Here is a 24,835-nt window from a genome sequence, read left to right on the forward strand (position 1 = left end):
CCCATGGTGGGAGAGATTACACTTCAGCTTCCCAGGCTCCAGCTCTCACTCCCAAATGGCTGTCCACAGTGGGTTTACCGGCTGTGGGAGTCTGGACAGATCAGTGCAGAACTCTACTTTGCTCTGGGTGGAAAGGATATATTTGTTTAGGTGCTCAGCCACGTAGGTCTCGGTGCCATCTCCTTTCTCCCTGCACCTGACCTCAAGGTCATGTCCAGAGACAGTACCATGTGCCAGTGTCCTGATAACATAAACAAGTTGTCTGCCACCCACCATTCCCTGCCTGGTGTCAGGTGTGACCACAGCACACTTTGATCAAGGCCAGTAAAAGGGCTGCTCCTTCCCATGCCCTGGTGGTAGAGGGAAGGAGGCCTGGGTTGGGGGTACAGCTATACCAGCTATAGCTCTGCACCCTCTGGGTGTCCCTGCCAGGCTTTGCCTGACAGGAGCTGCCCTCTTCCAACACCAGCAAGAGAGGCCCCACGAACAGCTGGGGTCACAGAAGGTCAAGAGGAGTGAGACCCAGACAGTGGTGGAGGTCATTCAGGTTCTCCTCCAACTGGCTGAGGTCAGGATGCTGCATTTCTGCTTTGAATGCCAGGGCCCTCAGAGCCACCAGCTCTGTCCCAGCCCGCTAGTGCATGGCCACTAGATCCTGCAGAGAAGCTACTTCAGTATGACTGTTAGGTCATGTCTGACAGAAGAAACCTCATCTAGGGTCAGAGGTTGACAGAGAGTATCTTCCTTAAAGCTGAGAGTGTTTATCTTTCACTGCTTAGCTGTGGCCATGGTCTGTACATCTTCCTGAGAACCCAGCATGAAGCATTAGCCTGATGATTAATCCTCATTTTTCACCACAGTGGATTTTTAGAGTCAACAGGTAGCCTGTGTGGATTGACTGGTCAGTTTGGCTCACAGAAATCTGTCCTCTTCTCTTGATGAGGAAAAAATGGAATTGGGAACTCACCTCCAAGAAGCTGACCTGATTGCTTCTCACCTTTTTCACCACCTCACAGTGTCCCTTCCTGCCTCCATCAATAGCTGAGCTGCTCCTTCCTTATCCTCACTATTGGCCAGTCTCTTATTTTACAAAATCACATTGCATTAGAGTTTGAAGGGAAATTATTTTTCTTTATACGGTATTTTTTCCCTTGATTATAAAAAAGAAAAGAAAATAATATGGGAGCTTCGAAAAAATAAAAAGGAGAAAATAAAAATCACCCTAGTCCCATGTCGTAGATGGAATAGGAGTCAAAATGTTAATATTTCTATTTCCTTTCAGACTTTTCCAGTCCTATTTTTTTTCATTGTGGACATCTTACTGCATCTGTAGTTTTGTATATCATCTTTTAAATTATTGCAAATTATTTATCACAGGCAAATGATAGCATGGTCCACTAAAGAGCTCTGATGATGAAGGTCCTTCCTGACCTGCACACTGAGATCCCCCTCCCCAATAGTCTCCATGAGGGGATACCCCCTCCAAGGACACACTTCACCCCATGTTGCCTTCAGGGTTTGGGGATAACTGGAAACTCTCACCCCTGACCTCAGACCTATGGCATCCTGAGCCATAAAGACTAAAGGGCCCCTGGAGGTTTTGTCTTGGCTCAGCTTACTCACTGGAAAGAAGGACTGGTGTCACAGTCCCTGTTGACCTACAGGGCACTGGAAAATGGCAAATCAGCCTGCCTTTGTGAAAGCACCCTGGAAACTAGACCTGCTATTCATTTTGGGGACTGTTTATTAAAGCCATTCATGCTGCTGACCACAACCTGGACCTGGTCTCCAGCTAGGAAAGCATGAATCTATAACTTCTGGAAAGCCATGGACCAACTGGGAGCCCAACTGGGTACACAGGAAAGTATTCCCGTAGACAAATGGTATAAACATCTTTCATCCCTCAAGACTGCTGAAAAATAAACCAATACTCTGGATCTATCAGTTCAGAGAAGGCCTGAAAAGTAGAAAAGAGGAAAAGGGAGGAGTATGTAGCAAGACTAAATAGGGGCACCTAAGATAATCAATGGGGCAAAAAAGAAAGCAAAAGGGACATAAAAAAAATCTTGAGATAAATGATAATGGAAATGTAACATGCCAAAATCTATGGGATGCAGAAAAAGCAGTTCTATGAGGAAAGTTCATAGTGATAAACATATACATTAAGAAAAAAAAAGATCTCAAATAATCTAACTTTACACCTCAAGAACTATAGAAAGAAGAAAAACTAAGTCCAAAATTAGGAGAAGGAAGGAAATAACAAATATCAGAGCAGAAATAAATGAAATAGAGACTAGAAAGACAATAGAAAAGATCAACAAAACAAAGAGTTGCTTTTTTTGGAAAAGATAAAATTAAAAAAATTTTAGATAGACTAACCAAGATAAAAAAGAGAAGTCAAACGAATAAAATCAGAAATGAAATAGGAGACATTACAACTGATATCACAGAAGTACAAAGGATGATAAGAGACTGCTACGAACAATTTATACACCAAACTGGATAACCTAGAACAAACTGGATAGACTAGAAGAAATGGGTAAATTTCTGGAAACATATAACCTACCATTCCTGAATCATGAAGAAAGAGAAAATCTGAACAGACCAATAACAAATAAGGAAGGAGAGTGAATCAGTAATCAAAAGTCTCCTGATAAGAAAATTCAAGAGCTAGATGGCTTCACTGATGAATTCTACCAACTAACTGGAACTAATACCAATTCTTCTCAAATTCTTCCAAGAAATCAAAGAGGAGGAAACACCCCCTAAAGTCATCTATGAGGGCAGAATTACTCTGATACCAAAGCCAAACAAGGACACTACAAGGAAAGAAAATTACAGGCTAATATCACTAATGAACATAAATGCAAAAATCCTCAACAAAATATTAGCAAACTATATCTAACAGTACATTAAAAGGATCATAAACTATGATCAAGTGGGATTTATCCCTAGTATGAAAGGATGGTTCAATATCCTTTGACATAATACATTTACTAAATGAGGGATAAGAATCATAGGATTATCTCAATAGATGCAGAAAAAGCATTTGACAAAATTGACCACCCTTTCCTTATAAGAACTCAACAAATCAGGTGTAGAATGAATGTACCTCAACATAATAAAGGCCATACCTAACAAGTCCACAGTTAATATACTCAACAGTGAAAAGCTGAAAGTTTTTCCTCTAAGATCAGAAAGAGAAAGTTCTCACTCTCATTACTTCAGTTCAAGATAGTACTGGAAGTCCTAGCCAAAGCAGGAAAATTAGGCAAGAAAAAGAGAAAAAGAAATATAAGTCATCCAAATCAAAAAGGAAGAAGTAAAATTGTCTGTTTGCAGATGATATGATCTTATATATAGAAAATCCTAAAGACTCTGGCAAAAAACTGTTGAAAATTAGTAAATGAATTTAGTAAAGTTGCAATATTCAAAAGTCAACATACAAAAATCAGTTGCACTTTTATACTCTAACAATGAACTGTCCAAAAATGAAATTAAGAAAGTAATCCCATTTAGAATAGCATCAAAAAGAATAAATTACTTAGGGATAAATTTAGCCAAGAAAGTAAAAGATCTATACACTGAAAACCATAAAACATTATTTTTTTAAATGAGGAAGACACAAATAAATGGAAAGACATCCCCTTTTTAAGGATTGAAAGAATTATTATTATTAAAATGTCCATACTACCCAAAGCCATCTATAAATTCAATACAATCCCTATCAAAATTCCAAAGGTATTAAAATAAAATCCTAAAATTTTTTTAGGAACTACAACAGAACCCAAATAACTAAAGCAATTGTGAGCAAAAGGGGAAAGCTGGAGGCATCATACTTCCTGGTTTGAAACTATATTACAAAGCTATAGTTAATAAAACAGTATGGTATTGGCATAAAAACAGACACATAGATCAATGGAGCAAGATACAGAAATAAATCCATGCATATAGGGTCAACTAATTTTTGACAAAGGCACCAAGAATCCATAACTGGGAAAGGATATCCTCTTCAATAAATGGTGCTGGAAAAATTGGATATTCACATGCAGAATAATGAAATTGGACCCTTAGCTTACACCATATAAAAATCAACTCAAAATGAATAAAAGGCTTAAAACACAAGACCTGAAGTCATAAAACTCCTAGGAAAAGACATAGGGGAAAAATTCCTTGACACTGATTGTGGCAATGATTTTTTGGATCTGACACCAAATGCAAAGTCAACAAGAGCAAAAATAAACAAATGGGGCAACATCAAACTAAAAAGCTTTTGCACAGCAAAGGAAATAACCAACAAAGGGCAGCCTGTAGAATGGGAGAGAATATTTGTAAATCATATACCTGATAAAGGGTTAATATCCAAAACCCATAAAGAACTCTTACATCTCAATAGCAAAAAACAAAAAACAAATAATCTGACTAAAACATGGGCAGAAGACCTAAACAGATATTTTTCCAAAGAGGACAGTCAAATGGCCAACAGGTACATATGAAAAGATGTTCAACATTTCTAATCATCAGAGAAATGTGAGTCAAAATCAAAATAAGATATCACCTCACACCTGTTAAAATGGTTAGTATTAAAAAGAAAGACAAGAGATAACAAATATTGGTTAAGAGAAAAGGGAATCTTTGTGCACCGTCAGTGGAAATGTAAATTGGTACAGCTATTATGGAAAACAGTACGAAGTTCTCTCAAAAATTCAAAAGTATAACCACCATATGATCCAGCAATCCCACTTCTGGGGATATAGCCACAGGCAATGAAATCACTATATAAAAGAACTATGTCATGGAAAGAAGTCCCATGTTCACTGCAGCATTATTCACAATAGCTAAGATATGGAAACAACCTTAATGTCCATCAACAGATGAAGGTGTAAAGAAAATGTGATTGATCTACATAATTTTTTCATATTGATATATTTATATTGTACATATATAGCCATTGCACATATACACACATAAAATAATATATAGATATATATATCATATATTGGATATATATATGTGTGTGTATATATATATAGGATAAACATTCTTATCCTAAAAACCAAAAAGAAAGTTAACTATGTGAGGTGAGGATATGTTAATTAACTTGATAGTGGTAATCATTTCACAATGTATACATATATCAAATCATCAAATTGTACAGTTTAAATATATTACAATTTTATTTGCCAGTCATACTTCAATAAAGCTGGAAAAAAAAAAAAAAAAGAACTGAAAGAAAAGACTGAGCTGCCTTTGTCTTGCTGTGTGCTCGTAAGAGGGCTTCCTAACCTCTCTGTGCCTCAATGACTTCATCGATATGATGGGAACCTCCCCTCCCCTCTCCTGGGGCTCATAAAACAGTAGGAAGATTCCTCGATTCCATGGGTATAAACAGGCCTGTGGCCTGCTCCCACCTGGGCTAGAATACCAGCTGTACCCACAAAGAGTTTGGACGGAGTCAGACACTGACTGGGTCATTTGAGGGCTTGGCACAACCCAGTCTCTGGGATAGTGACTGCTGCCTTGGGCTGAACTTTTGACACAAAAGACAACTGGCTGCAGCCCTGTTGTACCCCCACCCAGCAGCAATGACCAGGAGCAACAGGAACCAAGCTGTCTGGGTGGGGAGGGGTGGAGGCAGGGGAGTGGACAGAGAAAACTGAGCTTCTGCAAAAATGTCCTGCTCCCTAAGGCCCACCTCCTGCACCAAAGGAATAAGACTATGGGAGAAATGATGGAGCCCTGGGTTGGAAGTCAGCCCTCCTCAGCCACGAGCTTTCTGCAGGACCTTGGGCAAGGCCTTTCTCTTCTCCAGGCTCTGGGCAGAGGAGCTGCTGTGCGATGAACGTCTGCTATGGGCCAGACCAGGCCAGGTTCCTGCCATGCCTTCTCTCAGCAAATCCTCACCCAAAACTCCATGAGCGAGGGACTGGGATCTCCTAAGGAACCTGTGGGTCCAAGAGGCTAGGGGACTTGCCAAGGTTGCACAGCTAGCATGAGGCACATGTAGCCTACAATGGAAAGTGGGAGACCAAGACAGCCTTTCCCGTTCAAAGGGTCCCTGGTTCCTGCACATGCTTCCAGGGCCAAAATGCCAGGTACCACCCTCTCAGCCTTCTCTCAGCCCACCCCTATATCCAGCACAATGGAGTCCTGTTGGTACCACATCCAAAATGTACACCAAAGCCTGCCATTTCTGCCCAGGCTCATCAACTCATCGGGGGTCAAACCCATTATCCCCTCTTTCCTGAACGACCACTACAGCCTCCTGGCTGGTCTCCCACACTCTCTCTTGCCTCCCTACTGTCTGTTCTCTACCCAGCAGCAAGCAGAATGTAAATCAGATCATATCACTTCCCCAGTCAAAACTCTCCAAAGGCTTCCTACTGCTTTTAGAAAACATTCTGAGCTCCTAAACCTTGGACCTACATGATCTGGCCTGGCCCATCCATCTAACTTGGCCTTCCATCTCCTCCCCATCACTCACCTGCTTCAGCCAAGCAGCTGGCATACTGGTCCACAAATCTGCCTAGCTCTTTTCTGCCTCAGGGGGTTCCCCTGCCTGGACCTCTGTGGCCTCTGGGCCTTTCCTGGTCAGCAACTTCTCATGATTTAATGATTGCCCTCCTTTGCCCCAGGCATCCTCCTATCACCCTGTTTTGTTTCTTATTCTCTGGGTTACTTGTTCAGTGCCTGTCACCCCAGCAGAATGGATGCTCCAGGAAGAATGATCTACTCTGCCATCTGCACAGTCCCAGTTTACGGCCCAGGGCACCCACACAGTGGGTGCTCAGCATACATGTGACTGATAAATGCACCACAGGCCCACCTGGTTCCGGAAGATCAAGGCCAACACTCCACCAATGAGCTCGATTATGAGGCAAAGCCCAAGGATGTACATAAACTGAAAAACAAAATTCCGAGATTTACCTAGAGGTAAATGGTGAGGATGTGCCATTTGCTCCAAGGTCAAGCCCAATAATGAGAAGCATCTCTGTTGGAGTTCTAATTGGCTCCTGGGCCTCTTGGCCTTTCCTCCCATGAGAACACAGGATGTGGACAGACATTCCTGGGAAAGTCCACCTCTGGAGTCAGAGGTCAGGGAGAGGGAGTCAGCTGTTCCTGCCAAATGGTCATCGAGGTTTGTTCCAGGGGTCCTCACAGGACTCTAGGTGGAAAAACACAGCCTCTCCCCATTCCCCCCACCACAGGGAGAGCCAGTCCTCTCTCCCACTGACCCAGAGGGACAGGCCTGGCTTCATGGCCAGGCTGGGACAGAATTTCCAGCTCTGCCTGCAGAGCTCCTCAGAAGTGGCTTCCCAGACCCCAAAGGGGTGTCTAGAGCTTAGAGGACATGTACCGCACCTCTGCCCTTTATTGCAAAACAGGCATTGTCCAAATTGATGCTAGAAACTTCCAGCCTCAGGCACCACCAATATCCTGCTTTTAGGGGCTTTTAGGTGCTTCCCATGTGAGGGGAAACAATGAGGTCAGACATACACGTGGGTGCAGAGTGGGTGGATCTGCCTACCCAGCACCCCCAGCTTTGGGGAGCCATCCCTCAACTCATGGTAAGGGGGGCAGGAGGGCTGGCCCCACCCCCTAGGGCAGGGACTTGGCCCAAGCAGGCCCATCAGAGTCCTGGAACTTCAGCCAAAGTTACCAGGAAAGATTCATTGGAATCAAGAGCTGTGAAAACTCGACTGTCCTGGGAGCCCAAGGACAACACCAGGCATCCAGATGGCAAAGGAGAGCCCAAGGGCACTGTCGAAACCCTAGGCCCAGTGTGCGTCTGCTGGTTACATAAGCTTACCAACAACAACTTTTTGGTTTTACAAGCTCTCATTTGAGTGTGATTTCTCCCACTTCCAGCTGACAGTCTAGACCACACATGTTTTAAGTAAGAAGAATAGTATTAAAATCAGCCTTTTTACACAGAAGTGGAGGTGGTCTGGGTTCTCCTGGGCCAATATGGACAGGTAGGCTGATCCAGGAAACACTCTAGAAGAGCTGCTTTGAGGCATGGACTGAAAAAACTGGGCCACCTGAGGACATAGGGGCAGTGTCCCCAGCTCTCCTAGGGATTTCAAAGTCAGCCCCCAACCCACCAGCTGAGGGGCAAGTGGGACCGACTCACCGCTTGGAGAAGGCTCAGGTTGTCTCGGAGGGAAGCCAGCACTCCAATGAAGGAGACGATGAACATGATTACCCCCAAAAGGATTAGGATGATGGCTGGGGCCAGGAAGGCACTTTCGAGGGTTTTGTATTTCTGCCGCTCAACCTCTGCATAGATCCCCACGGACAGGACCACAGCCCCAATCAGCTGTAGCAAGAAAGGAGGGAGTGAGAAAAGAGGACTGGTTGTCACTTGATTGTCGTACAAGGGAAAATTGTCTGGGTACTATGGTGCCTGCCACTGAGGGATTGGGTTTGTGGGAGGGGCTCCCCCCAGATACCCGTACATGAAGGAACTAGTTATGGGCTGAATTGCATCCCCCTCAAATTCATACACTGAAGTCCTAACCCTTGGCATCCCAGAATGTGACTGAATTTGGAAATACAGCCTTCAAGGAGGTAGTTAAATTAAAATGAGTCATATGAATCGACCTTAATTCAATATGACCTTGTTCTTAAACAAGAGATTAGGTCACAGACATACACAGAGGAAAGACCATGTGAGGACACAGGGAGAGGACAGTCATTTAGAAACCAAGGAGAGAGGCTTCAGAAGAAACCAATTCTGCCAACACCTTCCTCTTGGACTCCCAGCCTCCAGAATTGTGAGATAATACATTTCCGTTGTTAAAGCCACCCAGTCTCTGCTACTGTGTTATGGCCACCCTAGCAGACTGATACAGGCCCTATTTGGAAATACCACTGTGGGTAAAATTGCAATATTTCCAGAATCTTTCACCTGGCTTTGGCATCTTAATATCAATAGATGTTTCCAAGGGGTGGAGAGAAGTAGTCCATCTCCATATCAATAGGTGATTACAAGGGTTGGGGGAGTGAGGATATATCTGAATTGGAGAGGTCTGTTCTTGCAGCTGGGTAGTGAGAGACACAAGCAAGCAGAAGTGGACAACTGTGTGTAAGCAATAAACAGGTTTCTCCCACTTTATTTCTCACTTTGACTGGTTTTGGTTTCAAAGGTAATTTGCCCCAGGCTGGGAAAATATTTTCCCCCAAGAGTTACAGCCACTTTGGAAGAAAGTACTATTGAGTCCAGGGAAATGGCACTGGTTAGGGGGTCAGAGAACCCAGTTCTGCCACTTGTTAACCTGGGGCTTTGGACATGCAATCTGACCCCACGAGTCTGTGTTCTCTTCTGAAAAATGGGTATAAGATACTTGTTTGTGCCTGCTCACCCACAGGTCTTTGTAAAGCTTTAGTGAGATGAGGCAAGCGGCAGCACTATCAACCTGTGCACGTGGGGCCACCATGTTGTGTGTTACGCAGGCAGGTCACCCAAAGGAAGTTTCAGAACTGTTCAGGGCGACAACAATTTCCAGATTAACATGGAGGTGCTGATTTTCAGGATGAACATTGGAAAGGCCAAAGGTCAGAACAGGAGGAATTTTGAGGGGATTTTCACATCGAGTTCCTCATTATCAACTTTCCTAACAGTGGGAAGATGACCACCGCAACACCTCACCAGGGAAAAAACGGGCGACATAGCCCTGGGAGAACCCCTTTTTCTCTTAGCCTGAAAAGCTGCTCATAATAAATTTTTTGGGATATTTATCAGCTGACACCACCTCTACCCCTCAGACAAATCTGGGGCTACACTGACACATTACCCTGGGATCCTGCAGTACTGTCCTACCTGGGCCCCTTCAGCCTATTCTCCACACTAGGGTGACCGAGGAAAACCTAGCCAGAGTGGAGACTGGTTCTCTCTGCATGCAGAGTAAAAACCACAACCCTAACCACAGCCTACAGGCCTACATGACCTGTCTGACCTCATCTCTTACTCACTCCCCTCATCTCTTACTCTGCTTTAGCTGCTCTGGGCTGCTCACTGCTGGTTGAATGCATTAAGTGTGCCCCCAGGGCCTTTGCACAGGCTGTTCTTACTGCCTGGAATGCTCTTTCCTGAATTCACATGGTTCACTCCCTCACCTCCTTCCTTGCTGCTCAGTTGACACCTGCTTGGTGAGGCCTTTCTTATTTATTTATTTATTTATTTATTTATTTATTTAATTTATTTATTTATTTATTTATTTATTGAGAGGGCATCTCTCATATTTATTGATCAAATGGTTGTTAACAACAATAAAATTCTGTATAGGGGACTCAATGCACAATCATTAATCAACCCCAAGCCTAATTCTCAACAGTCTCCAATCTTCTGAAGCACAATGAACAAGTTCTTACATGGTGAACAAGTTCTTACATAGTGAATAAGTTCTTACATGGTGAACAGTGTAAGGGCAGTCATCACAGAAACTTTCGGTTTTGATCACGCATCATGAACTATAAACAATCAGGTCAAATATGATTATTCGTTTGATTTTTATACTTGATTTATATGTGAATCCCACATTTCTCCCTTATTATTATTATTATTTAAAATAAAATGCTGAAGTGGTAGATAGATGCAAGATAAAGGTAGAAAACATAGTTTAGTGCTGTAAGAGGGCAAATGTAGATAATCAGGTGTGTGCCTATGGACTAAGTATTAATCCAAGCTACACAACGGCAACAAAACATCCACGGATGCAGAAGTGAGGCCTTTCTTATTTAAAAGTAGAAAGTCCCTCCCTGTGAAACTCCCAATTCCATTTCCCCATTTTATTTTTCTCCTTTGCACTTACCAGTATTTAATAGAGTATGTTTTTTCTTTTATTTCTTAATTGTTTATCTTCCCCACAAGAATATGAACTCCATTCCAGGAGAGAATTTTCAGCTGTTGCAAGCAACCCCAGCACCCAGAATAGTACTGACATTCAGGAATAACATCCTGTGTTTTACCACCAGTGTCTGTTGATGGATGGAACAGGGCATCCCAAGAGACCCCCCGTGGGTTTGAGCCTGATGCTCCACCCAGTCTCCTGCCTGTCCAAGGATTCTGACTTTTCAGGCCATACATTCCCGAGGGCAGGGACAAATCAGTAGTTACACTGGACACTGCTGAGCAGAAGGTAGTGTGGGAGAATAAACAGAAGCTGTGGCGCTATAAGCTAAGGTCCACGTTAAGGAAGTGAGGGATAATACAGACAAGATGTTGGCAAGATATGCCATGAACATAGCTACCCTGGAGTCAACATCCGGAACACGGAGAAGGTGGCCGTCCCTCCAGTTACTCATTGGTCTATCCCAGCCTTAAATTGGCTATAATGTGCCTCAGAGGAGATCCCCTTGGCTGTCCCGAAGAAAGGCAAGCACCTGCCCCCTCCAAGCTTTGACAGGTAGCAGGGGTGCCAGAGGTCCAGCAGACAAAGCTTACTTAGAAACAACAGACAACAGAGGGTTGCCAGGAAGCCACTTCCTTCAGGTCAAGTACTCTGCTGTATTTCACAGCTAAATGCCATTCCCCTTGGTTTGAAAAAATAATCTAGGATTACTGAGACCCACTCCCCCTGGTCTAAAAGGCATGCCTTTCCAATACAGGCAGACGGGGGTGCTAAAGGCATTGACAAACTTGGAGGTGAGCTACTTACTAACAAGTTGGTCATATCAGGAAAACTGAGTGAAGTGATGTCATCAAAATTACCCACTCCGGTAAAATTTTACATTTATAAGGCAGGACATCCACCCACACAGCCCTCCATAGGAAGGTGGTGATCACAGGAAATAAAATCCACCTTTGGTAGAGAAAGATTAAGCAGAAGCCGACTGATCAGTCACACTCCAAACCCCAGACCATGGTAAAACCCGGAACACTATTCTAGACTGGCCTAAACCCCGGGGATCCTCTGAGAACAAGGGCAAGCAGCTTTAAAAAAACCAAATGCCCTCCCTATTTCTGGAACACTAAACTTATAAGGAAATTGCACTCAACCCCAGCCCTGAGCCAGACAGAGCCCAGAGATTCCTCCACCCTGAAGCTGAGAATTAGAGTTAAAGATGAACCCCACAGAGAAGTGAAGTCTTGAGGGCCCAGGCTAAATATGCAAGGACAAGATGTACTTGAGGGTGACAGAGGTGAGAGCTTATCTCCTCTCACGATGAAAAGTATGATTCTTATACTGTCACAGAACTAACAAGATAACATCTTAATATTTTCAGAATTGATTCTATATGCTTTCGAGAGTTCTGTTTGCTGTTACTAAAAAAGAAGTTTAGGCAGGATGGACACGGACTCTGATAACTTCCCACCACCCAGGTCTGTCCCCCTCCCTCATTCCCACCTGACTATACTTCTGGGTTAAAGTACCCTGCTTTGAAAACCATCTCCAAACACCAGAGCTGTCCTTGGCCCCAATTCCAAGCAAAACTGACCCCAGCCCTCTCCACAAAGGTGGTTAGAGGCTTCTTCTATTTTTACAAGCTCCCCAGAGCCCTGGGACCCTCTCCAGAACAGTTTTGCCGGCAGGAAACATAACTTCCGTTGGTCTGATCTCCCTCCTGTTGCAAAGCATTGCATTTTCCTTGCTAGTTGGCCTTGCGACATTCCCAGATCACTAAAGCCATAGGAAAAGCTTCTGCAGCAAATGTAAATCCTAGCCTCCCAACCCCCTACCACTGTGGACAGAGCTGTGGGACTGGTCCTCCTAGTCCACCCTCTGGGCTGCCTGGTCGATAACCCCCGAGAGGGTTCCCCACACAGCTCGGGCTGATCTGGGCTCCTCATTCAAGACTTAAAGGGGCAGTGGGCATGGAGAGAGGCAGGCACATCCCTTCCCGGGAACTTCAAGGTTTCCGAGTAATATTTACATCTCCGATGACATCAGTTTATGTTTCCATCTGAGTATAAAATGAACTGTCAGTGCCAGCGGGCAATCCTATCCACTCTTCTCTGCTAATTATAGCCTTTCACCAGGCAGCCAGCCACTCTAGCTCCAGTGCAGGAAGCAAACGACCCATTTTTCAAGCAGAACAGTTTCAGCTAAACAGGGCTGGGGGCGGGGGGCACACGACCATGCCCATTTGGGGCCAAAGAGGGAAAGTGCATGTGGCAGGCAGCCCACAGGCCCAAAGACCCAGGCTTTGCAAGCCACATGGCATCTTCAACAGGGTGCACAGGAGCCCTGGCGCCAAGTGTAAACTGGACCCGAAGGTCCCCTCTGAGCCCAACAGCTGGGAACCAGCTTCGTCCTCCACAGGGAGAGGCCCAGGGAGTGGCCCAGCTTCACCCAGCTGCTAGGAAGCGGGGGCTGTGTGATGCATTCCAGCACCTGTGTCTCCTCCTGCAGGAAGCATCTAGTCACCATCCGGGCTGGCTCACCCCCAGCTGGAGCAAGTCTGCATTTGAGGGGGCCAGAAAAGCCCATTTTTACCTCAAAAGTCACATACCAGACAGCTATTGTGTTCTAGGCCCTGGGGTCACAAGAGTAGACATGGACTGGGACAGTCTGGGAGAGGGGTTAAGAGAGGCTGGGAATGATCTCTAGGGTCCGACGGATAGGCTTCAGGGGGTCTTTCACTCGGAATGGAGGAAAAAGTCACACTTTTACTTTCATTAACCTCTAACTGAAATGTTCCTGGCACAGAAAATGTGAAGTAGCCCTGGTCTGTGGAAAGCAAACTACAATTCCTACCATGGAGAGGTGCAGAGAGCTCTGGGGATTTGAATAAACGTGGGGAAGCGGGAGGGAATGTCAGGAAATCAGGATGGCTTCCTGGAGAAGCCAGTGCTTCCAGGGAGGTCCCAAGAACTGATTCATTCTGGAATTACCTTGGGGCACTGGAGGATGCAGGGCTCTCTGCTGGGCCCAAAAAAAGCACTTTTCTAAGTTTCTACTTTGAGAGGATATGGGGAATAGGTGAACTCCAAGGCCTGAGAGAGATTTTAAATAAAATGGGGTTAGCAGGACCCCTGAATGCAGCCAAGAAACCCTGGGCTTTGCGTCCACCAGCCCTCTGCCCCAGGTCAATCCTGCCTGGTCCTGGGCTGAGCCCACCCTGCGAAGAGCCACCTTCTACTCTGCATGCCCTGAACCAGCTTCTCTCCTGTACAGATTAGGGTGCTGGAAGGAGCAGTAGAAGCAAGACAAGAAGTGCGGTGGCATTCTGGGCCTTCATTTATTAGGTCAGTGCCCTTGGCCATGTCACCTCTCCTCTTCACAACTCATTTTTCACCTGTAAAATAGTGAAGCCCACTGCCACTTAGAGAGGAATTTTGCCACACCAGCACTATTCCCACAGTATGCCCGCCCACTGCATGCCCCCACACAGCCAAAAACAGCTGGCCTCGGCCTCGGCTTACACACCAGGCTCAGCGAAGCCAAGTGACACAGAGCACATGAGAGACAGGTCATGGTTCACAACCAAAACCTGCCTGTCTGACCTGCCCTGAGGCCTCCAGATGGGCCTTTTGCAAAGACCTGGGAGAGAACTGATCTGAAATGTCTTTGCAAACTGCAAAGGTGCCAATGGCAGAGCATTGCTGTGAAGAGAATATTCTGTGGTGATGCACATGTCTACATAGTAGCCACTAGCCATATGTGGCTAGCAAGTCCTTGAAACGTGGCTTGTAAGCCTGAGGAACTGAATTTTTTGTTTTCTTTCATTTTCATTAATTTAAATTTGAACACATGTAGCTAGTGGCCATTGCCTTGGACAGCACAGCCCTAAAGCATCTCTCATTGGGTGCTGTCCCTTCCTACTCTCATTGCTCCTTTCTGAAGGTAGAGACTGTCCTTATTTTAAAAATCACGTGCCCTAATCGTCCTGCCCCTGGCTAGAGAAGGTTCAGTTAATATCCACTGACTTCATTCATCAGGAAACAATCTCTTCTCCCACTTGGCCTGGGAAAACTCAGCTCATGTTGTCTCACTCCTCTTGCCCCTAAGGAAAGCAGGACAGGCCAGATCCTGAAGGCCTTGGCAGCACCCCCAACCTGAACTGCCTCCCCCAGAGAGCACCAGCCCTGCCTCCAGGGCCATGTGGCAGTAGTTACTCTAAGCTCTGGGGCTCTGGACCCGAGTGCCACTGAGCTGGCCCCAGCCCTGCTCCCAGGCAGCCTGTGCTTGAGTAATGGGATTCCTTCCCACCCCAAATCAAAGCCAGCCCTTGGGCAGCAGAAGCTCCCTCTTACTGCTAGCAAAGGAGTCAGTCCCTGGGCTTTGTCACTGCAACTTTGCTACCAACTCTGCCTTGACCCTGGACACAATTTCTTTCTTTCTAAATAACTGGGTATCAAGTGCAGAGAACTAAGTTAATTGCAATCCTTGGTCCATGACATTCTCTGACATAGCCTACTTTGGTTTATAACATAATAAGCACTATTTATTAACCAGTTGTCCTGCACGTACTGGTCTGCTATGATCCCACTGTCATACACTAAGGTTCCACATATGCCTACATCTGTTTCTGGCTCCCTGTCGCTTCCACTGGACAATCTGTCTATTCCTAAAGAAACCTCCAGATCACAGTGACCGTAGCTTTATAACATTTTGGCATGTGGTGAGCCAAGTCCCTCTTTCCTGTCTTCTTCAGAAGTGTCCTGGATATTCTTGGACCTTGAGTCTTCCATACACATTTTAGAATCATCTTATCAAGTTCCATGAAAAAACCTGCTGAGTGAGGTGTGACTGGAACTGCAGTGAATCTATAGGTCCCTTTGAGGGAAACGGACTCTATCTTTACTCTACCAGGCCTACTGCCCATGAGCATGGTCTCTCCCTTCTTTACATCACCTTTATTATGCCTTCTCTAATAACAGTGCTCCCCACCTCCCTCGAGCTTTTCCAGGGCTTTCTGGGCAGAGTTGAAGAAAGGCTTCCAGAAGTACTTCCCAGCCCTGCCCGGGAAAGTGCCCCACTAGGTCCAAGGGTGGAAAACACAGCCTCCAGGGAGCAAAGTGGGCATGCTGGTCGATTTTGCTGCCCCTTGTGTCACCAACAGGGTCAGAAATCTTACTTAAAAGACTCCCACATGCACACAGCACATTCCAAGCTATAAAAGAGCTAAGCTGGGAGGTTCGCAAGTGCCAGCTATTCATCCCAGCCAGGGCAGACAGTAGAATTTTGAATCAAGAACCACCACAACCGTGCAAAGCACTGGTGATAAGAGACGACCCAGCCAGGACCTCCTTAGGAAGGAGTTAGGGGCAGGCAGGGGCAAAGTGGTAAGAAATAATTGTTAAGGACATTCTGAGACAAGAGGCAGAACAGTTACGTCCTCCTGGGAAACCAGAGAAGGCCCCCTGGAGCTGAACCTTGAAGGATACACAGGAATCTGACTTCATACCACTAGATCCTCTGTGAGCACAGGGACTACTGGCCCAATACCTCTATCAGAAGAATGAATCTGAGAAATGATACAGCTTCAGATGCCTATAAACCCAAAGAAAAACTGGCGATCTCATTCCTGAACAGAGCCTTACAAGGCTTAAGGATAAGACTGAGCTGCGCTAACCTGAAAATCAGGGAAACAGCTATGGGACAAATGAAAAGCAGATCACCTCCATCCAACACACTCCTCTCTCTGGTTTTCTTTTCTCCTCCCTTTCCAGACCTCTGGCTTTCTCTCATCACCTTCAGTGTCTGAACCAAGAGAGTGGGAACCTGCCTCTCAGGGCTATGTTCCCATGCTCTGAGTGATTATCTTCCCCAAACTCAGCCTGAGGTAGGCCCCAAGCCAGCCCCCAGGCCAAGCTGGCTCATTAGCCAGTGGCTAATCAGAACAGAAACCAGTGCTCCCAGAAAGACACACGGGCCCCGCACTGGGGACAGGCAGTCCCTCAGCTCAGGCTACTGCAGACAGCACCCTAGGCCCAGGGTTGGAACTCTAGCTGAGAGGCTAGGGGTGGGGGATGGAGGCTGGGATTCTGGGATATGGGCTTGGGGATCCTAGAGATGAAGAGCTATGCAGGGTGCAGGTGGGGAGCATTTCCTGTTGGGGTAATTGCTCAGGTACATCCTGGGACAAACTACCACTTGTTCCCCTCCTCCCTTCTTCCTCCGGCCCAGAAGTGCCTTCCCCTACAGCGTACAGCAAAGGCTCCACAGCTCAGGCCCCACCACTCATGGCTGTCAGCTGCTATCAGGAGCAGGTAAAATGACCCCGGGCTTCTTTCAAATGCTTTTAAAAGGGGACATGGGCTCACAGAGGTGACAAGGGGGCTTTGTTCTAGGCAGCGGCCTCCAGTTCAGGCCTCAGAGCACCCACGTGTCCACAGGTGAGAAGTGGTAAAAGAAAGAACTAATAAGGATATTCTGAGAACAGAGGCAGAGCAGTTACTTCCTCCTGGGAAATCAGAGAAGATGGACGGGGCATCCAGCCACCTTCCCCTGGCCTGGGGCCTCTCCCAGAGACAGCCTGGGGGTCTTCCCTGCAGGGCCCAAGGGAAGGCAAGCAGGGGCTTCCCTGTGATCTCACCTCTCTCTGACCCTCTAGGCTGCCAGAGGAGAAGCCACAACAAAGGAGGGAGCCCCCCAAAAGGGAGCTGGTAGTGGAAGGAGGGAAGGATAAGATGAAGAAAATTCTAGCAGCAGGCGGAGGGCAGTGAGGCTGCACAGCCAGGACTACTGCTTCCCAGGGGACACCTGGCTGAGTCGGGCATTCATAAATCAAGGGCTGTCCCTACACCATTCTGGCAGTAACAGGGCTTACTAAGTGTTTCATGACGTTTCTTGTTTTTAATGTTAGATTAGTTTTATACCTAAGAAAAAATGAAACCAATTCTTATATATGTGTCACTCGGCCTTGAACAAGGCTGGGGTGGGCAGGGCATCTCTGTCTCCTGTAGGGACTTTCTCATGCAAAAGTGTGGGATCTCCTTTGATCATATATTTAACCTTTGGTTCATTCTACCCCCCTTTGCACAAAATCCCACATTGGAACTGACCCTGTGCCCCTGAACTAGAGTTGGAAGGCAAAGGAGGCAATCAGACCACAAGTGTCAGTGCCTGGCATGTGTAGGGCCTTAAAGAAATATAAACTACCCCCACTCCAAGGGCTCATGACTCCAAAGAGGTCAAAGGGCAAAGTGAAAAAGGAGGCATCACACATTGGAAGGAGCATTGTGGGTTGGGGGAACCCTGGACTTTAATCCCAGCCCTGTCACTAACTCCCATGTGACTTTGGGCATGTCTCTTCCCCCCTTTGGGCCTCAGTTTCCCTGCTCTAAAAGGAGTTTGGGAGTTGCTTCCCAACCCCCAAAATCCCTTTATTGCTCCAGGAGTCCATGGAAACTTATGCCCAGAGAGTCCCTCCTAGAACTTTGGCCATCAGCAGACTGAGGGTGACCCAAAGTCTCCTCTCCTGAGTCCTCCACCATGGGTCTGCACCTGCTTTCCCACCTGGTCCACATGTGCATGAGAAAGGCCTTATAGGGGACAGAGATGCCCTGCCCACCCAGCCTCGATGAAGGCACAGGCCTCCATCACTGCCTCCCACAGCAGCCATGGAGAGAAGACCAAATGTTTTTGGAAATAATAAAACTAAAAAGGGCTAATACCCATCCTTCCAAGCTCAGTTCAAATCCCTCCTCCCTTGGGAAGACTTCTTGGTTCACCCCAGCTACAGGGATCGCTCTCTACTTCTGATCACCTGTGCAACAACTGGGAAGCCCTCAGTTGTACTGATATTCATAGTACTAACTATGCCTATTGAACAGATAGTTTCAGACATTTATTACCTACTGCATGCAGAGCACAGTGGCAGGACCCAGCAGCATGCATGCCATGTTTGACCTTGACGACTTCACAGTCTGCACGTTCCAGCAAATGCGTTAGTCCCAGACATTCACAGGAAGTTTAGTGGCTTAGTTCCCAGAACACACTTCCCCACAGAAGCCATATAGAAAATGGTTAGGGCCCAAGCCAGTTCACAGCAGACTATGAACCACAGTGCCCTTGAAGCAAGACACCATGCAAAAGTTCCTGCCCCCCAGCAGGTATTCAGTAAGTGCTGCTCTCCTTCCCCAGTAAAGCTGCGATACTGTTATAACATTGACATTTTAGGTTTCAAATCAGATGCCAGAAATCATTTCCCCATTAGAGGCACTTTGGTCCAAGGATAATTCAGGGGAAAGGGAGTCCCTATTCTGATTTCCAAGGCAACACTCATTGGTTCAATATACATTTATTAAATGCCTCTTACGTACCAGGCATTGGGAATAAAAAGATGAGACCTAGTTCCTGCCTTCAAGGAGCTCAGTCTGGTAAGACATACCTGCCCACCAGCGAACGCAGCGGACCTGGGTAAACACAGGGTTAGAGGTAATTTAGTGGGCAGAGAGGCAAGAGAAGAGGAGATGCTAACTCATGGGCAAGACCAGTGAGATCAAGGAAGGCTTCCTGGAGAAGGTGATATTTGAACTGAGTCCACTTAATGCATGTAATGGACAAGAAAGAATTTCTGAAGTGGACAAGGGGTTTCAAAACACCCTTGAAGGTGCCACAGGTTCAGCAGGTCAGCATAGCTGGAGCCAAGGACTAGAAGACAGGGAAGGGGAGGTGGGCAAGGAAGCTCACAGAAATCAGACTACCAAGGCCAGGTCTGTCAAGTTAAACCAAAAAGTTCATTCATTCATTCATCATTCAGTATCTCTTTACTGAGGGTTGTTTAAGCCAGTGGTTCTCAGAGGTTTTGGTCTTAAGACTCATTTTCATTCTTAAAACATTTTGAGGACCCCAGAGCTTTTGTTTTTATTGGTTATATCTACCAATTGTTTAAAGGAAATTAAAGTAGACATAGTTTAAGTAATTATATAATGTTCAGAAATAACAAGATTTACACATTAACATAAATAGCATGTATTTTATAAAATATTTTTTAAAAACTGAGAAGAGTGGCATGGGCTTACATTTTTGCAAATGCTTGCTAATAAGAAGACAGCTGGATTCTTATAGCTGCTCCTCATCCAGTCCTTGGCCCATCACCAGCATAGGCCCCTGAAATTCTCTACTGTACCCTCCTGAGGGAATGAGAATGGAAGAGGCAAACAGCATCTTCTGTATTATTACGGAAGTGAGTTTGACTTCCCAGACCCCTTGAAAGTTCCCCCACGGATCCATGGAGCACACTTTGAGAGCAGTGGATTCAGGAAAGAGGTGGGGAGAGCAGCTATAATAGCGGAACGTCTTAGCTTTGCGGGAGCTCACATTTTGGTTGGGGAGAGACAAACAAGAAAAACACAGTGCATGTCATGCTTATAAGTGTTATGGAGAAAAAAAAACAGGAAAGGAGGTCAGAGGATGGGGGAAGGGCTGTCATCTTAAATAGCCCACCCAGGGAAAGCTGAGCAGACTTGAAACAGGGGAGGGCTCTCTACCATCAATAAATGTCCAAGCAGCTATCAAGACCTGGGAATGTGCCCCTGTGTTCAAGAAATAGCTGCTACAGCAGGACAGAGGGGAAAGTGTAGATGAAGCCAGAGGGTAGGGGTGGGGTGAGGCAGATCAGGGGGAGACTTTAAAGCCACTGAGAGGACTCTGACTTTTGCTCTGAGTGGGAGGCATTACAAGTTTGCAGAGGAGTGATCTGACCTGACTCTGATTTTTAAATGAGTTACTCCAACTGCTGTGCCTAGAACAGCTTGGGGATGGAGGCACGAAGGGACAGCAGTCAGGGATCCACTGCAGTAGCCCAGATGCAGGCAGCAGTGGCCTGGACCAGCAGGGGCACATAAGGTGGCAAGAAGTAGGAAGACTCAATATATTTTGAAGTTGGAATAGGGAAACCACTGAAATAATTTAAACAGGGAAGTAGCACACTCAGATTTGCTTTCAAAAGTTCTTTCTCCAAACAGAATATGCACACAGCCCCAAGTGTTGCCCCCCCAACTTATGCATCTGTCATCATGGGAAATGCACATGTACCACAGAGTGGGCTGGTGGTCAGCTTGCATGGTGAGCAGTGGGGTGGCTGGACATCAGGCACCTCCTAACGTGGTATCCCGCACCTCCCACTGAATCGCCAGGGCAGCGCTCCTGCAGGAAATGGGTGGCCCGAAACTAAATTACCAGGAAACCATAGCAAACCCAGAAGGCTGGTGTTCTGCAGATCAACTGGCCTGGAGGCTTCAAAGGACCCAAAAGCAGGGAGGATAGTCTTTATTAGGGAGATTAAAAAGATGTGGCCGTTCACATCTTTTTAATCTCCCTAATATAGACTGTCCTCTGAGTGCATCCTGGATTAAGTGAAAGAGCCCCCACAGAGGCCGTTTGGGGAACAGCTGGGTACATTTGGATATGGACTGCATTTCAGATGTTTTATTTAATGGTGATTTTTTTTTTTCAGATAGACAGTGACAGCGTGTGCGAGAATGCCCTTTTTGAAAAGCTGAATGCTGGAGTATCTAAGGGTGAGGTCACAAAGGCTGCAGCTTCCTTTCAGCTGGGTTGGCGAACAAGTTGTATTGAGAGAGAGTGAGAGAGGCAGAAAGATGAGTGAGAGAGTTAAGACAAGATGGTAACCACTGGTCAGTCAAAAAGACACGCAGGTGTTCTTCAACTCTTCCCTCAATTTGTCTGTGGGTTTAAACTTTTTTTGGAAGTTCATTTCCCCTGTCACAGCTTGATTTGGGAACTGCTGACTGGGGGCTTCTCCGGCAGCTAGTGCTCTCCACCTTGCAAGACAGAGGCTCCTCTCCTGGCCCCACCCCAGCCAGACCCCAAGCCTTAACACCAAGAAACCCAGAGACTCTGTGCCACGTATCCGGGACACACTGACTTCCCCAAAACCTGCTCGTGCACACTGGTTGTTTGCAGAATGTCTATGATCTGGGCTTGTTGGGTCTGTCCCCCCCAGCACACTGGGGGCAGCAAGCTCTGGATCGTGCAGCTCTTTAGAACATCTCCCCCAAGTGCCTGGCACAGGGCCAGTGTGTCCAGCTGCTGATCAAAGTTGGGCACCCAGGGAGTCTCGGGTCTGGCCTCCAGCCACTGAGCAGCTCCCCTTCCAATAGGAAGAGGGCTCGTGAGGAGGCCCCCGCAGCTCCACATCCATATCAAGGCCCAGCAAGCCTTTCCCTGTCCACTTTTTGAATTTCCCTTAACAGAGACAGCAAGGTCCCAGTAGGTCTTGGTGGATCAGGCAAATGCATGCAAGTAACACATGATCGATTGTCTTCCATGGACTCCAGGACATAAAACATTGAGGGCCTCAGAGGTAACCCCTCATGTTTCAGATGCAATGGACCATTTTTTGTCAAAATGAGATCCAGTGCAATGTATAAACTGGGATGCTGGATCTTGACTTTATTTTAATACACCATAAGAAACATTTTAAGGACAGTCCGAGGAGTTTTAATATGGACTTCGTAATTTCTTAGGCATGATAATGGTGCTATGGTTATATGCAAGAATGTTCTTTTTTTTTTTTTTAAGGAAATGCATCCTGGGATATTTGGAGTGAACTGTCATGATGTCTGCAACTGACTCTGACATTGCCAAATGTTAAAATTATTGATTCCGGTTGGTAGTATATGAGTGTTCTTTGTGTCATTCTTTCACCTTCTCTGTTTTAATTTTTTACACTAAAAAGCTGAGAAAGCAAGCAAGATCCAAGTTCCATTTTTTCCAAGAGGAGGTCTGTTTACAGATCTTCATCTCTCTTTGGCCTGGGAAATCTCAATGGCCACAGCCAGGGGACAGCTCACCAGAGGCCTGGCACAGGCAGCCTCCTCTAGCCTGGAATTAACGCCCTAACCAGATGGTTCACTAACTGCTAACTGGGGCTAACTTCAGGGCTTCCAGGAAACCTACCTATTACACATCCAAGAGAGTCTTGGAGAAAACAGGACCTGAGGACTTTGGGACACGCCCCTCACTGCACCTGCAGAGAGGCCTGGAGGAAGGGAGAGAGGGTGTCAATCCCCTCCTCCTCCGTTTTCAGAAAATTAGGACAAGAGGAGATACACACAGCAAACAAACATCATGATGAAACCCCAGGCGCACGGAGGTAAGGGCCACGTGACTGCCTGCTCCCCAAGGTGGGGCTGGTGTGACTCAGAGAAGAGCCAACCCCGGCTGGAGATGAGAAGCTGTGTGACCGCGGAGGCACCACATCCCTCTCTGAGCATCAGTCACCTCTGCCATTAAATAGGAATGATAATACATGCCCAGTGGTCAGAGGAGCCTGTGAGATGGAGAAACTCCTTTGTAAACTGACACATAGAGAGAATCCCCGTTCTTTCCTCAAAAGTCCACAGATACAAATACTGTTAAGTGCCTACTCTGTGCAGGAGGTGCTATTTTTCTTTAAATAGATAGGCTTTTCTTACTAAAATAAATATGTTCCTGACCTGTCAGCATCTATGAAATCACAGATATGAGGAACTTTAATACACATTATGCTTATGCACACATATTAAATTTTATAGTGTTCCCCTAGGAACCACCTACACCTGTCCTGTGGAATGAGCGGAGAGACACTGTTCTGGCCTTATTTTGCAGATGGAAATTTGAGGCCCAGAGAGAGGCTGTCACTCCCACAAAGCCACACAGAATATTAGCTGTCAGGCAGCAGCTGTGACCCAGGTCTCCAGACTCCTGGGCCAGTGTTCCACCGCAAGCTGCTCTCCCACATGGGGACCAAGAGCCCTCATGCCCCAGCAGGTCCTCTCCTAAAGTAAAAATAAAACGGACAGTGATAGACACAGAAGGACAGTGATGCCAGCTCTGTGTCGGTGCTCCTGCTGCTCCAGAGAGCCTGACGGGGACCTGGGCACAGGTGCCTTGTGCCATTCGAGGGTGCTCCCTCTGTTCCCAATAGGGTGGCAGTCAATGCACTTCCTGCCCAGGACGCTGGTCCCCACTCCACGGCTCTTGCTCATCTTGCAGTGCCTTAGAGAGAATCATCTAGGGAACATTAGATAAGTGACTAAATGACCAAACCAATGAGGAAACAACCCCTCCTCAAACAACCCAGCTCCCTGAGAGAGACTTCTCCTGAGGAAGACCCCCTGGCGCAGGAAGGAACTGACAGTGAGGCTTTGCATTCACTTGTGAGTCCCCAACCTGAGTCCCTCTTTACCTCCATGTAGTGGGGCAGTAACAGCGCTGCCTCTCAGGGTTGCTGGATGATTAAATGAGAGAATGTCTAGAAAAGAACTCAGTCCAATGCCAGCAAGGACGGAGGGCTCAGTGTTAGCTTTACAAAGGTAAAAGAGGAGGAAGCGGAAGGTACAACCAGACTAGATGGAGGGGCAGCAGGCGGGGATTTCCCGACTGCAAAGGGCAAAGCTTGATTCTAAGAGAGGCCATACCTCTCCCAGTGGGGAAGGAAGATAGATAGAAACAGTCACCACTCCTGTCTTGGGAACTGTGGGCCCCTGAACAACTCCTGTCCTCATCTTATTTCTGCTCTGATTATGAGTCCAGCCCCCTTGGGGATAGAAAGGGTCAAACTGCCACCCCTACGGGAGCCCAGAGCCCAGCCATCCACTGCTGACTAAATGTCCCCACCAGAGAGCCTCTGGGAGCTGTGGTCTGGCCCTGAGCATGAAGCTACCTTGAGCACACTGCTAGGACTCAGTGAGTGCCAGCTTTGCAAGGGACAGGGACTGGGCTGGCTCATCCATCCCCCAAGCCCAGCCAGGGCCAGGCAAACAGCAGTAGTGGGTCAGACGCTGAGCAGAACCAAACCAGAAGCCTGAGTTCCAAGGCACTGCCTGAGCTCTCGCTGGCCCTGCAGGGAACACCCTTCCCCTCCTGCACAGAAGGCCAGTCTGCGGGAAGTCACAAATCAGGCCTCTGCCTGGAACAGAGCAGCAACCCCCTTT

General features: G+C 46.7%; 1 protein-coding gene across 3 annotated transcripts in view; it reads right to left on the minus strand.

The window, feature by feature from the left end:
* The window catches only part of TSPAN15 (tetraspanin 15), a 51,822-nt gene that overhangs the window by 14,946 nt on the left and 12,041 nt on the right, over positions 1 to 24,835 (minus strand). Inside the window, exons 2-3 of one of the 3 annotated variants that reach the window (XM_017672959.3) lie at positions 8,135 to 8,320; positions 6,827 to 6,901 (exon numbers count right to left, since the gene is read on the minus strand). The exons of 1 other annotated variant lie outside the window; for it this stretch is intronic. In XM_017672959.3, the coding sequence (XP_017528448.1) occupies positions 6,827 to 6,901; positions 8,135 to 8,320 (261 nt within the window). The remainder of the gene's footprint in view (positions 1 to 6,826; positions 6,902 to 8,134; positions 8,321 to 24,835) is intronic. One more of the 3 variants, XM_073240922.1, reaches the window with a different exon arrangement.

Source organism: Manis javanica, chromosome 7, assembly GCF_040802235.1.
Source record: "Manis javanica isolate MJ-LG chromosome 7, MJ_LKY, whole genome shotgun sequence".
NCBI lineage: Eukaryota > Metazoa > Chordata > Mammalia > Pholidota > Manidae > Manis > Manis javanica.